Raw genomic sequence first — 13,578 nt, 5'->3', positions numbered from 1 at the left:
TAGTTTGATCCCGCCCCTCCCCGGAGAGGACAGGCGAAGATGTGCAATTTCCAAAGCTTATTGGATGCAGATGGTGTTACTCTGGAGCGTGGCGGGGCCTGCAGCGGCAAGGGCCGCCCCTCTCGGACGGTGATTGGGCTCGCCTGAGTAGCCCCGGGCTGGGATTGGTGCGAGGAGGGGCCAGGGTCGTCGGGCAACTTGGACCTAAGGGTGGGGAGGCGGTGGCAACCGAGGAGCCGGTGGGGTCTCGTAGGTCCCTCGTCCGCCGCGTGCCTTCCGCGGAGGGCCCAGTCGAGGGAAGGAGTGGGAGGCGCCCCTACCTCATCACGCGGGGGCGGGGGTGGCACTTGTCGTGTGTCGGGCGCGGGACTAGTGGGGCGGGCGGTGGGAGGGGGCTGGTAGTGGAGGGTGATGGAGGTGCAGGGGTTCTCGACAGCAGGACTAGCTGGAGACCTAAATCTGTAAGCGCTTCCGGGGAGGAGGACTTGGGGAGACAGAGGAGGGCGTGGGCGTGTCTGGTATGGGATGCCTTGCAAAGGAGGGGGCCTTGCTGAGATCTGTGGGTGGTTCCTTTGAGGAATCCTTTTCTTCCTTTTTGCCCTTTGATTTGCCAAAGGGAGAGTCCCCGTGGCCTCCGTTCAAGTTTTGGAAACTTTCACTTTGGGTGGGCCTAATCACATACTACTTCATTATAGAAGTGCCCAGAGCCTTTTCTGATACTGAGCACAAACGTAGGGAATATGGCAGAAAAAAGGAAGCCGCTGCTGGGCTTCGTGGGCAAACTCCCCAGTGGGACCACACCTGGAAACTCAGGCAAGACTCGCTGCCCTTTGTGCATGGGGCTTTTCAAAGCCCCCAGGCTCTTGCCTTGTTTGCACACAGTTTGCACCACCTGTCTGGAGCAGCTGGAACCCTTCTCAGTAGTGGACATCCGAGGGGGAGACTCTGACACAAGCTCTGAGGGGTCAGTATTCCAGGAACTCAAGCCACGCACTCTGCAGCCGCAAATTGGCATCCTCTGTCCGGTATGTGATGCTCAGGTGGACCTGCCCATGGGTGGAGTGAAGGCTTTAACCATAGACCACCTGGCCATGAATGATGTGATGCTGGAGAGTCTGCGTGGGGAAGGCCAGGGCCTGGTGTGTGACCTGTGCAGCGACAGGGAAGTGGAGAAGAGGTGTCAGACCTGCAAAGCCAATCTCTGCCACTTCTGCTGCCAGGCTCATAGGTAAAGATGGGATACCCCACCTGGTGTGGCTTAAGAACGGAGTACAAAGAGGTGTCAAGACAGAGAAATAACCTTGGTGAGCAGATGGCAAAGAAAGCTTGAATTCCATGGAAGGTCAGAGAGCAATATACAGTGTGATTCCAGATATTCCAGAACAGTAGTTAACTCCTGCAGCCTTTATATAATACCCATGATAATTATAGCATCAAAGGTTTGCAGAGTCCTTTTCAGTTTACAAAGCACATTTACCCTTTCCTTGGATCATCAATCATTTGTATAGTGAATAATTGTACTGGGTGCTAGAGAAAGTGAATGAGTATAATGACAAAGCCCCTGCCCTCGATCTCATTGGATCCTTGCAACTCATAGAAAAGCAGGCAATGTTTTCATCCCTATTTATTATTTGAGGAAACTGAAGCTCAGTAGCATGTGATTTGCCAAGGTCCCATAGCTGGTAAGTAGTGTCTAACAGAACTGAATTTAAAATCCAGATCTTCTGACTGCCTTCTATGCTCTCGCTACTAATTTCTGCTGCCTTCCCAGTATAAGGTGCTGGTTAGTGGGGCACAACCTCAGCCTTTGCCTTGTACCCTAGTGTTACTCTGGAACTTGGTGAGGTGGGCTGGTAGGTGCGTATTGGGGTGCAGATTATGTCTTTTAGGGTGTGTGGTGAACAGTTTGTCACATAACTCACTTTGTCCCCTTCAGACCCCCTTCCCCCATTCCAGAACATCACAGTGTAAGATGGCCAAGGTTTTAGGATTAGCCTACCGTGGTTTTTAAGTTCTGCCTTCCATGTGTTTTCTTGGCCTCACCAACAGAACAAGTTAGTAGTCTTCGGTCTTTCTATTTTTAACTTGTATTTTGACTACTTTGCTGCCTGCTAAACAGCTGGCCCTATTTTGTCTACAACCACTCTTCTGGTGCCGGAATAGGCATGTAAGCTTGATGTTGCTATAATGCTAACGGGGAAAATCTGAACAGTTACCATGGTTTCTAGGGATTTCCCTGAATCTCTAGAGGGCTACAGAAAAGGGGAATTAGAGGTTTGATTTTACTGACCACTGACCACTCTCTCTAATAATGTTGATGACTCTTGTTGAAGATTCTAGCTTGCTGCTTTGGGTGATGTAGGCGCTAGTCAAAGGAAATGCTTTACCAGAGTGTTAGGTGGAAGCTGAGGGAGACCGTCGTGGCCAGCTAGCTGCTTTTTAATTGCCTGAGGCTTATTGCTGTGCCATCTGGCACAGGTCTGGTCTCTTGCTGCTGGGTCTCCACTGTGCTCTCCCCTCTAGCTTGCTGCAGGAGTAGGCTGAGGGTCTTGCCTAAACTTGACAAATTAATTCTTTGGGGAAAGTTCCAGGATGTAGCCTTAGCATTGGAACCTCTGGCAAAGTCAGGTGCCCAGTCAGAGAGCCCTAGCCTACTGTCATTTAATCCTATACAACAGCCCTTTCAGGTAGGTATTATCCCCACGGTACGGAAGAGGAACTGGAATCCTAGAGGGTCACGTGGTTAGTAAGAGGTTAGAATGAGGAACCGAACCCAGATTTGCTGGACTTCAGAGCCCGTGCTCTTAAAACTGCCGGACTGTTTCCCAAGTAGAGTTGTCCCCTCATTTCCCGTCCCTGACTCTGTTTGACCCTAGGCGGCAGAAGAAGACGACTTACCACACCATGGTGGACCTGAAAGACTTGAAAGGCTACAGCCAGATTGGGAAACCCATTCTGTGTCCCGCTCACCCTGCGGAGGAGCTGAGGCTGTTCTGTGAGCTCTGCGACCAGCCCGTGTGCAGGGAATGCATGGTGGGGGGGCACCGGGAGCACCCCTGCGACCTCGCCAGCAACGTTGTCCACAAGCACGGGGACTCCGTGCGGGAGCTCCTCAAAGGCACCCAGCCCCACGTGGAGGCCCTGGAGAAGGCGCTGGCACAGATCAAAGGGACCAACCGCGCCCTGCAGGAACGGGTGGAGGCCGTGGCCGCCGACGTCCGCGGCTTCTCCGAGGGCTACATCAAGGCCATCGAGGAGCATCGGGACAAGCTGCTGAAGCAGCTGGAAGCCATCCGGATCCAGAAGGAGAACTCCCTGCAGCTGCAGAAGGCACAGCTGGAGCAGCTGCTGGCAGACATGCGGACCGGAGTGGAGTTCACCGAGCACTTGCTGACCAGTGGCTCCGACCTGGAGATCCTCATCACCAAAGGGGTGGTCATGGAACGGCTCACAAAGTTGAACAAAGTGGCATACAGTGCCCGTCCTGGAGTGAACGAGAAGATCACCTTCTCTCCTAAGGAGAAAGCGGGCCTGTGCCGTGGCTATGAAGTTTATGGGGCCATCAATACCAAAGAGGTCGATCCAGCCAAATGTGTCCTTCAAGGGGAAGGTAGGAAGGCATTTCCCACTGGCATTGAGAGGACAGTGGACAGGACATGGTGTTAAAGACATGTGGCTAATTTTCAGCCATGGCCTTCATTTAGCTAGGGAGAGAGACATATGGATCCGATGGATGGTCACCCCACCCTTGTCCTTTTCTTTCTGATTTGTTCTGGTCAGGGTACAGTTAAGATCCCTACAGGGGTGAAGCTTGACCCTTTTCCAGTGGAGAAAAGTAGTAACTACCAAGGAACTCAAGGATCATGCTGTTTCTCTCAGATAACAGGACAGAGGCAGTGCCCATAGGAGATAACAGCATAGACCTCAGGGCAGGGCAGAATCCTGCCTGTTCAGAGAGGATGGCTTGGACCAAGTTCTGAAGAGAGTTTCTGAGGAGTGAGGATGACAGGATTATGGTTTGCTTTCTTCTATGCCCTTTTTGGTTCATGTAAGCCACATGTTGGCATTTGAAGGAAAACGGTAGGCATTTCAGTCAGTAGAGGGGAAAAACAATTTCTTTTGACCACATTGATCAAACATGTATTTCACAGATCAGTCCTCACAGGAAGACTCTACTGTAGAGTCATCCTAACTGGCACAGGAATTCTTACCTGTTCGGGGGTCACAGATCCCTTTGAGAATGATCTCTCCCCAAGAAACACCCATTAATTTGGGCATACAATTTCAGGAGATTCTTAGACCCTTCATAAGGCCTCATAGTAGTTCACGAACCCCAGGTTAAGAAGCCTGTTTCATCTGACTTCCGGACCAGAGGCTGTAGCTATTGAATATGCCCCCAACACCCTGGCACAGCTACCACGCTGTGGAGGACTTCACAGCATGAAGAGTCCCAGGTGGTCACCCTGTACCCCCTGCCTCTTCCAGCAGGAGCTGCAGCTCAGAGAGGGTAGTTTGGGGTTACCAGCCTCTCTCACGGTGTCCAGAGGTTTTTTTTCTCTGAATACATACATCAAACCTGAGTATTTTCAAAGCTTCCTTAAGGCTGAAATTAAGGTCCAGGATCCTATATGATCCAAGAGCAGCTGCTGGCTGAGACAGAAGCAGGCTCACCGGGAGCAACTCCCAAGAGGTATGCCTGGGAGAAAAGAAAGGGAGGAAACTGGAAACACAACCTTTTGTTCTAAAGAGAAAAGGCAAGATGGTGTTTGATCTGGGGATACAGTCACAGCAGTTGGCCTTTGAGGTGAGGATGGAGTGTTTTTCTTCCGCAGATCTCCACAGAGCCCGCGAGAAACAGACCGCCTCTTTCACCGTCGTTTGTAAGGATGCAGCAGGAGAGAGCATGGGCAGGGGAGGAGAGAACATTCAAGTCGCAGTAGTCCCTAAAGATAAGAAAGACAGGTTTGTATTATACACTCAGGCGTCACAGGTAATGAGCGGTGATGCGACTGGAAACCCGAGGTCCTTTGCAGTAGTGGGGCTGTAACTGCAGTAGTTCCAGCCTACCTCCCCATGATGCCATTGAAAAGTGCAACAGGACCAAGTGGACCAGATGTGTTTCCTTGTGTGGGTTTTAGGCCTGTATTCAATTCTCTCCCAAAGGTCTGATCTGCCCCTCAGACTGTCTTCATCCCAAGCTTCAAATAGACTGAAAAATATTCCGTGTTAGACTGAATGGCGCCCTTCTCAAAATTCAGCCTCACTTTGCCACTAAACTGTTCTGGGAGCAAAGTTATACGTCTCTGGAATTAGAGGAGGGAGGAGGGAGGACGAAGGGCAGGAGGGTACAACAGAAGCTGAGGGGAGAGAACACAGTGATGCTTTCAAGGAATTCGTCAGAACATCAGATTAAATCAGCATTTATGTTGCTTACCTTCTGTTGTAAAATTAATTTCCGAGACAAGTAGAAGATACACCCTGCTTGGGGGACATTTAAAATTAATACTGGATTTATGGTGTAGAGCAGGGGTCTGCAGCCCGGTTAGGAACCGGGCCGCACAGCAGGAGGTGAGCGGCGGGTGAGCAAGCGAAACTTCATCTGCTGCTCCCCATCGCTCGCATTACCGCCCGAACCATCCCCCCATCCGTGGAAAAATTGTCTTCCACGAAACCAGTCCCTGGTGCCAGAAAGGTTGGGGACCGCTGGTGTAGAGTTTACATCCTAAAATAGTGGGCAACTGAAGCAGGCTTGTGAGAATGAGTGATATTTTTGAACTCTCACCTCCATCCAGTCCAGTCAAAACGATGGTCCACGATAACAAGGATGGGACATACTACGTTTCCTACTCCCCCAAGGAACCTGGCATCTATACTGTGTTCGTCTGTGTCAAGGAACAACACGTGCAGGTGAGTGAGACCTTACCTGTGCTTCCCTGACCTCCTTTCACCCTGGCCCCCCTGGGTTTTGTCATCTTAGGATGTGGAGACATTTCTCACAGGATCAGCTGTATAGAGGCCTTGAACAGGATTCTCTTCTTTATTTCATCTCACTTTAGAAATGGCCCAGATTTTGCAGCTCTTATTCTTACGAGAGGATGCTGGTGACGATTAAGAACTCTCTATCCCTACTTTACCTCCCGGCAGTTGTGCTTGTATTTTATCATTCTCCCAGTTTGTTGGAACTCTTAATTTGGGAAAGCTGCCTTGATCAGAGGGGCCAATCTACCAGCGGACAAGCGTACACACGTTCGAGCGATATAATCTAGCTCAGGATATTCCAGCTTTTTCAGACTATGGCCAGACATGGACTTACTGGAACACCATTGGGAGAGTTATGCCCTCTCTTCTTGACTGGCCATCTCTCTGCTTAACCACCTGCCCAGATAATTCTCTACTCTGTTTATATGTATATGCTTGTCTGTTACCTCCACAGATACATGTAACACTTTCTGGTGTAGAGATTATGAATTTTTAAAAATTGGGTAATACTCAACACGTCCAGCAGAATCTCTGCTGACATTCGAGCTGTCAGAGGTTTCCCCCAACCAGCAATCAACACTGACAAGGACAATAAAGCACCATAGAGCGTCACGATGTGTTAGGCTTGTGGTCTGTGCCCTAGGAAGACTCATATTCAATAGCCACTTGCTGCTTGCCTAATGATAGGATGTCAGACGGGTTAGGTGTTTTTTTTTTTTTAATTTATTAATTGTTTATTTGTAAATTTATTTAATCTATTTATTTTGGCTGCATTGGGTCCTCATTGCTCCGCACGGTCTTTCTCTAGTTGTGGTGAGTGGGGGCTACCCCTCATTGTGGTACGCGGGCCTCTTATCGCAGTGGCTTCTCCCATTGCAGAGCATGGGCTCTAGGCACACGGGCTTTGATAGCCGTGGCGCGCAGGCTCAGTAGTTGTGGTGCACGGACTCAGTAGTTGCGGCACATGGGCCCAGCCGCTGCGCGGCATGTGAGATCCTCCCGGACCAGGGCTCGAACCCGTGTCCCCTGCATTGGCGGGTGGACTCCCAACCGCTGCGCCACCAGGGAAGCCCGGGTTAGGTGTTTTTACAAACATTATTTCACTTTTCCTCCAAATCACTGAGGCATAAGGATCATCATCCAACTGGACCGAGAAAACCAACTTGCCACAATACACAGTACCTGTGTGGCAAAATCATAATTTGAACCCATAGCTTTGAACTCCAGGTTGTTTTTAAGATAGATTGTAAACTCTTTAAAGGAAGAGAGATTTAACATTTGAAAGGCTTCTAAGGTGCCAGGCTCTCTGCTTTGTGCTTTTGCAGAACGTGTGGTTCTCATGCAGGGATAGGCACGTAACAACAGTTATTAAATATTTACTGTTTAACACAGGGTAGAAATTGGAGAATGGAAGTTATCCTTGAAGGAAAAGAGGCAGGAGAGTTTCTAATCTGAGATTTTTATTTTATTTTATTTTATTTTTGCAATATGCGGGCCTCTCACTGCCGTGGCCTCTCCTATTGCGGAGCACAGACTCTGGACGCGCAGGCCCAACAGCCATGGCTCACGGGCCCAGCCGCTCCACGGCACGTGGGATCCTCCCAGACCGGGGCACAAACCCGCGTCCCCTGCATCAGCAGGCGGACTCCCAACCACTGTGCCACCAGGGAAGCCCGATCTGAGAATTATTAACCACAGGCTTTTAACCTTCCTCCCTTCCATCTATCTTCACCAACCCAGAGTAAAGGGGATGGAGGGATGGAAGGAGAGGAGCTGGCTCAGTGTGTGAGGGGAGGGTGTGTGTGGCCGAGACACTGGAGAAAGGACCACAGATGTCCTCACCTTGTGGTTGTGTGCTCTATAGTTACCCAAGCTTGCTCAGAAATGGAGGAGATAGAGACCAAGGTCAGTGACGTGAAAGCACAGTTGGGTTTCCTAGTGCATCAGGTGGTATGCATGCTGGGAGAGCAGCACGGATTCCTTGACTCCCCCTCTCACTGCATTTGTATCTGGCCCCGTCCAGCTCAGCGCCCAGCTGGTTGCCGTCCCCCAGTCGCTGTTTCCCTCCTGCTGTCCTCGTCTCTCCAGGGACAGGCCCTGCGACTTACACTCCGTTTAGTATGTGTGATGCTCAGCACACCCCTGTTGACTCACAAGGTGCTGTTCTTTGCTCTTGGTCTGAACATTGAAGGGCTCACCGTTCACTGTGACCGTGAGGAAACGGCACCGCTCACACCCAGGCGTGTTTCACTGCTGCACGTTCTGCTCCAGCGGAGGCCAGAAGACTGCTCGCTGCGCATGTGGAGGCACCATGCCGGGTAAGGAGAACCAGTCGCTCCTGAAAGCCCTCGCTCTCCCTCTGCTGCTGTCTCCCGGCGGCGGGATCAACTACCACAGCGACCAGCTTCGGGGTGTTCAGACTTAGGCTTTGTTTCTAGAAATGCAGTCTGTGCCTATATCACAGTTCTAAAAGTTTCATTTAAAGCTTCTTGTTCTGGAAACTGAAATAGCAAGCTGCGCAGTTCTGAGTTTTTTAGTTTTGATACAGTTCATTAATCCTAGGAGCCCTGTGCTTCCCCTAGAATGCTCCATCTCAGCCTGTACCCTTTCCAACAGCCTGAGCAGTGTCAGAGATGTAAGCCCGCTCCGTTCCTTTTAAAACCTTAGAGAAATTCCAAACAAGGCAGGGATGGGAGAACAGATGAATAAATTAACTGAACCAGGTCTGGCTCTTTTCTTGGGGGCAGGGTGGATGGGCAAGAGGGTCAGCTCAGGCAAGAGATCTAATTATTTTCAGTATTCTGTGGTATCCATACTCCAATGGTGGGCCTTAAGATAGGCTCTTGTAAACTTTCATATAAACACTTCAGGATCTATTTTGTTTATTTCCACCACTCTGCACTTCCCTTTCATCTAGATTATGTTACAGTTAAAATCCAAACCAGTTCTTCTCCTTGAGTTAGCAGTGTTAAAATAACACTCTTCTTAGAACTTCAGCTAACCTTAATTGATTTGCTGTCATCAGTCTTGGGAGTTCTCCTGACTACAGAGGCACCGAATAGCTTGTTCCTCTCTCCGGGTTTTTATTAGACGTTTTCACGTCCATGAGTCTGAATGTCGCCAGGAGCATTAATTTCCGTGATAACTGCTGGACTTTCCTCTAATGGTGGTTCTCCTCTCTCCTCTTTGAACCATGCAGGTGGGTACCTAGGCTGTGGCCACGGACACAAAGGCCACCCGGGGCGCCCCCACTGGTCGTGCTGTGGGAAGTTTACTGAGAAGTCAGAATGCGCATGGGCAGGTGGGCAGAGCGCAGCGAGGAGTGTACTGAGGACGGTGGCCCTCTGACGGCTTCCTGGGTCTGTGGTCATAGCTGCGGCCAGCAAGGCTTCAGATCACCAGAGAACCCCTGACCTTAATTCTGAAGAAACTGATGGAATTAAAAACAAAGTGCCTTATGTTATACCCTCGAGTCCAAGTACCTTTTTGTGAGTTACTCACTGATTGTACGTCCAGGTGGTCGAGCACCAGAGACCACGCTACGTTTCTCTTCTTCGTGGCCTAAGGTCTCTGGGGGAGGGGAGGCAGTCAGCTGTCTGGTTAAAGTTAATACCAGATGGTGCCCCTCATTAGTGTCCTTTTAAAACATATATACTGTAGTCCAGTAGGAGAGCGACTGTACAAAATGGCTAAAATAGATTCGAGAATCATACAGTGTCTATCTTAGTTCATCTTCAAAAGCAGACAGATCTTTGAAACTAGCAGTTGTTAATCAAAGCTGGCTTTATAGGAGGAGTATAATGTATGCATTACTGTTTTAAAACAGTGTCAGTATGTGCATGCTTTTGTATGACTGAGCCCATTCATTGTAAGTCTAATAAACTTGTTAGAAAAACTGTACTCATGTAGACTAGCAATATAGTATGTAGATGTGATCTCAGTTGTAAACAGAAAAATCTAATTGAATAAACTTTGTATCACCCCCTCAAAAAAAAAAAAAAAAGTCCTTTCTGTACCAAGGAGGCTCCTTTCTGTTTTGTACAGACATGGAGGTACCCATGCCATTGGAATTTAGCGCTCACGGGGGTAATTTAGTTCCTCACTTTTTGATGTATAACTTTCTTATTTCTCCCTGAGCTACGTGTTAGATATTTCCCTCAGAGAATAAAAACCTCCTTTCCTCGTATCCACTTGTTGCTAGCACACTTTAAATGGATTATAATGTGATATTGCTGTTTAGGTGGAGGTCCGCCACTTCCCCTCTACACCACGTTCATCTCGTAACCCCAGAGCCTAGAAGATTACTGTGTGGTCAAGGGCAGACACGTAGTCGGTAAATAAAGGGGAATGCTGCTGAAATAGGACCTCATAAATTCATTGCAGATGTACTCATGCCAGGCGATCCAGATACCTTCCTCGTCCTCACATCTTTCACCCTCTTTGTCTTTTAAAGAACCGTCTTCAGTTTTGTCTGTATACCTAGGACGTTAACTAGAAGCTTTGACTCCTAGAGCATGCCTGCTTAACTGAAGAGGATTCTTGGGAGAGGAAGTACACAGCACTGGTGCCTCAGCCCTGCCATGGTCTTCACTGTATATAGTTTGTGTGTTCTTCTGGGACACTTGATTTCTTATATAGCAAAAACTCAGCATGTATTAAATATAATTATTGAAATCTGCAATGTAAGATCCATTAAGAAGTAACTCATTGGAATGGTGAATTGGGTCAGGCAAAGGAAGTGAAATAATTAGACAAAACACACTGTCAGGTCATCCTGGAAACATTTCCTCCTTAAGGCTGATAGACGTGAGCTACATTGTAGCTGTAAATGTGAAGATATTTACTTATATTTTCTGGAAAGATTCCCTTCAGCCCTCTCTCTGACCAAAATCTGATATTCCCAGAAGACCCTGATGGCCCTGTAACCGTCTGAAATTATTATTTGCTCTTCTCCACTCCTCATAATCACTGGGCCCAGAGGTCAGGTAGGAGTCCTTTAGCTCAGCACTGCTGCTTATAAGATCAGTGGTTATCAACTGATGGGACTTTGTCCCCCAAGGATGTTTAGTAAAGTCTCGGGCATTTTTCCTTGCCACAGCTGGGGGCAGACTGCCACTAGCATCTCGTGGGTAGAAGTCAGAAATGCAGCTTATGCTCAGTTCTGGCCAGCTTCCCACAATGAAGAATTATTCAGTCCGAAGTGTTAAATAGCGCTGCTGTCGAGAAATCCCATTCTAGACCATTATTCCGCCTCCTTTAAAAACGGCCAGCCTTGGGCTTCCCTGGTGGCGCAGTGGTTGAGAGTCCGCCTGCCGATGCAGGGGACACGGGTTCGTGCCCCGGTCTGGGAAGATCCCACATGCCGCGGAGCGGCTGGGCCCGTGAGCCATGGCCGCTGAGCCTGCACGTCCGGAGCCTGTGCTCCGCAACGGGAGAGGCCACAGCAGTGAGAGGCCCGCATACCGCAAAAAAAAAAAAAAAAAAAAAAAAAAAAGGCCAGCCTTGAAGCTCAGGCCTTTATGCAAGCTGTTACCCCTACGTGGTTCAGCCATCCACAGAGCCCCGAGTCATTCCCCCCTTTTCCTTGAAGATTTTAGCACCTAACTTGCTGCTACTCCAGTACTACTCCTCATCAGTCTTAGAATAATTCAATATCCACGAAGACATCTTAACTCCATGACTCTAATGTTCTTTCTTCCCTCACGCAGCAGTCATACCCTAGACCTCGATTCTAGCTGCTCCCTCTGCATAATCTCAATTTCAAGCATCCTGCAAGCACGACCTCCCATCTTTCCAGCTCACCCACCTGACTCTAATTCTCCTACCTCCCTAGAATCCCCAGTGCAGTGACCACCTTCCCACTATTACCCTCCTCAGCCTCATGTCCTTTCCTTCATCCTCACTCAGTTTAGACTCTACAGAGCACCATCACACTCTTGCATGTAGTCTCCCCCCGTTCTTTTTGCCTGGCAAAACCCCAGATTAGATCCAGATCTCCATCTAACCCAACTGAATGATCCTGGAGAAGAACACGAATGTACGATGACTAGTCTCCCTTTAAATCTATGACCACTGATCTTGATGGGCTCTTAGCATTGCCCGGTAGTCTGACATGTCTCTAGTCCATTTATTCTCCACTCTTCTAGGCAATTGTATTTCCTACTTTCTTCTCCTCAAATTGCAATTTGTACTGCACTTCCCCTCTCCACTTACGACCTTGCTTCCTATTTCACCAAGAAAACAGAAGAATTCAGAAGAGAATTTCCTGACCTTCCCACCATATCTACAAATCTACCTATATGCCTATCAAAAGCAAACTTTTATATGAGCTCTCATTCCATCTCTACAACCCAGGAACGTTGCTCCAGTAATTTCCCCCTCTACTGGATTGCTAATTTCAGAAAATAAACATGCTACAATATTCCCTATCTTAAAAAACAAATTTCCCTTGATTTTTGTATGAGACTTCTAGGGCTGCCATATAGAATACCACAGACTGGGTGGTTTGAACAACAGAAATTTCTTTTCTCACAGTTCTGGAGGCTGGAAGTCCAAGGTGCCAGCAGGGTTGGTTTCTCCTGAGGCCTCTCCCTGGCTTGCAGATGGCCACCTTCTCCTGTGTCATCACGTGGCCTTTTTTCTGCACATGCATCCCTGATGTCTCTCCCTCTTCTTATTGACACCAATCCTACTGAATTAGGGTTCACCCATATGATCTCATTTAACCTTAATTATCTCCTCTCTTCTTATTGACACCAATCCTACTGAATTAGGGTTCACCCATATGATCTCACTTAACCTGAATTATCTCCTTAAAGGCCCTGTCTCCAAATACAGTCACATTGGGGGCTAGGACTTCAATCTATGAATTTGCAGGGAACACAGATCAGTCCATAAGAATTTTTTCATCCCCCTCTGACAGCTGCTCCGTTTTTCTGCTTCCCTTTAAAAAGCCCTCAAAATAAATTTGTTTGCTATCTCTATTTCCCCTCCTTGAATTCTCTTGGATCTAACCCAGTCTTTAATCCTCACCACTCCACTGAAACAGCTCTTGTAAAGGTCACCTGTAATATCCATGTTATGGAATCCAATGGTCAGTTCTTGATCTTCATCCTCTTTGACCTATCAACAGCATTTAACACAGGTGATCACTTTCCCCTCCATCACTTTAACGAAGAAGAGTATCTTCATCCTCTTTGACCTATCAACAGCATTTAACACAGGTGATCACTTTCCCCTCCAAGAAAGATCTTCTTTACTTGGTTTATCTGGCATCACTCTTCTTCGTTAAAAAATTTATTATTTATGTATGTATGTATGGCTGCGTTGGGTCTTTGTTGCCGTGCACGGGCTTTCTCTAGTTGCGCAGAGCGGTGGCTACCCTTTGTTGCAGTGCGCGAGCTTCTCATTGCGGTGGCTTCTTTTGTTGTGGTTGTGGAGCACAGGTTCTAGGTGTGTGGGCTTCAGTAGTTGTGGCACAAGGGCTCAGTAGTTGTGGTGCACGGGCTTAGCTGCTCCGTGGCACGTGGGATCTTCCCAGACCAGGGATTGAACCCGTGTCCCCTGCACTGGCAGACAGATTCTTATTCACTGCAACAC

The 13,578-nt window shown here is 48.5% G+C and overlaps 1 protein-coding gene across 1 annotated transcript; it reads left to right on the top strand.

Moving 5' to 3' along the window:
* Positions 1-132: 132 nt before the first annotated feature.
* TRIM45 (tripartite motif containing 45) lies at positions 133-9,444 on the top strand. The gene is made up of 6 exons (XM_024764788.1): positions 133-1,228; positions 2,877-3,610; positions 4,833-4,962; positions 5,793-5,907; positions 8,171-8,297; positions 9,179-9,444. Exons 1-6 carry the CDS (start codon positions 741-743, stop codon positions 9,325-9,327), a joined length of 1,743 nt encoding a protein of 580 aa, XP_024620556.1. The 5' UTR covers positions 133-740; the 3' UTR covers positions 9,328-9,444.
* Positions 9,445-13,578: the final 4,134 nt, after the last annotated feature.

This window comes from Neophocaena asiaeorientalis, unplaced genomic scaffold (genome assembly GCF_003031525.2).
Source record: "Neophocaena asiaeorientalis asiaeorientalis breed wild unplaced genomic scaffold, Neophocaena_asiaeorientalis_V1.1 scaffold62, whole genome shotgun sequence".
Lineage (NCBI taxonomy): Eukaryota > Metazoa > Chordata > Mammalia > Artiodactyla > Phocoenidae > Neophocaena > Neophocaena asiaeorientalis.
The sequence above is the reverse complement of the archived record's forward strand: the minus strand, read 5'-3'. Positions and strand labels throughout refer to the sequence as shown.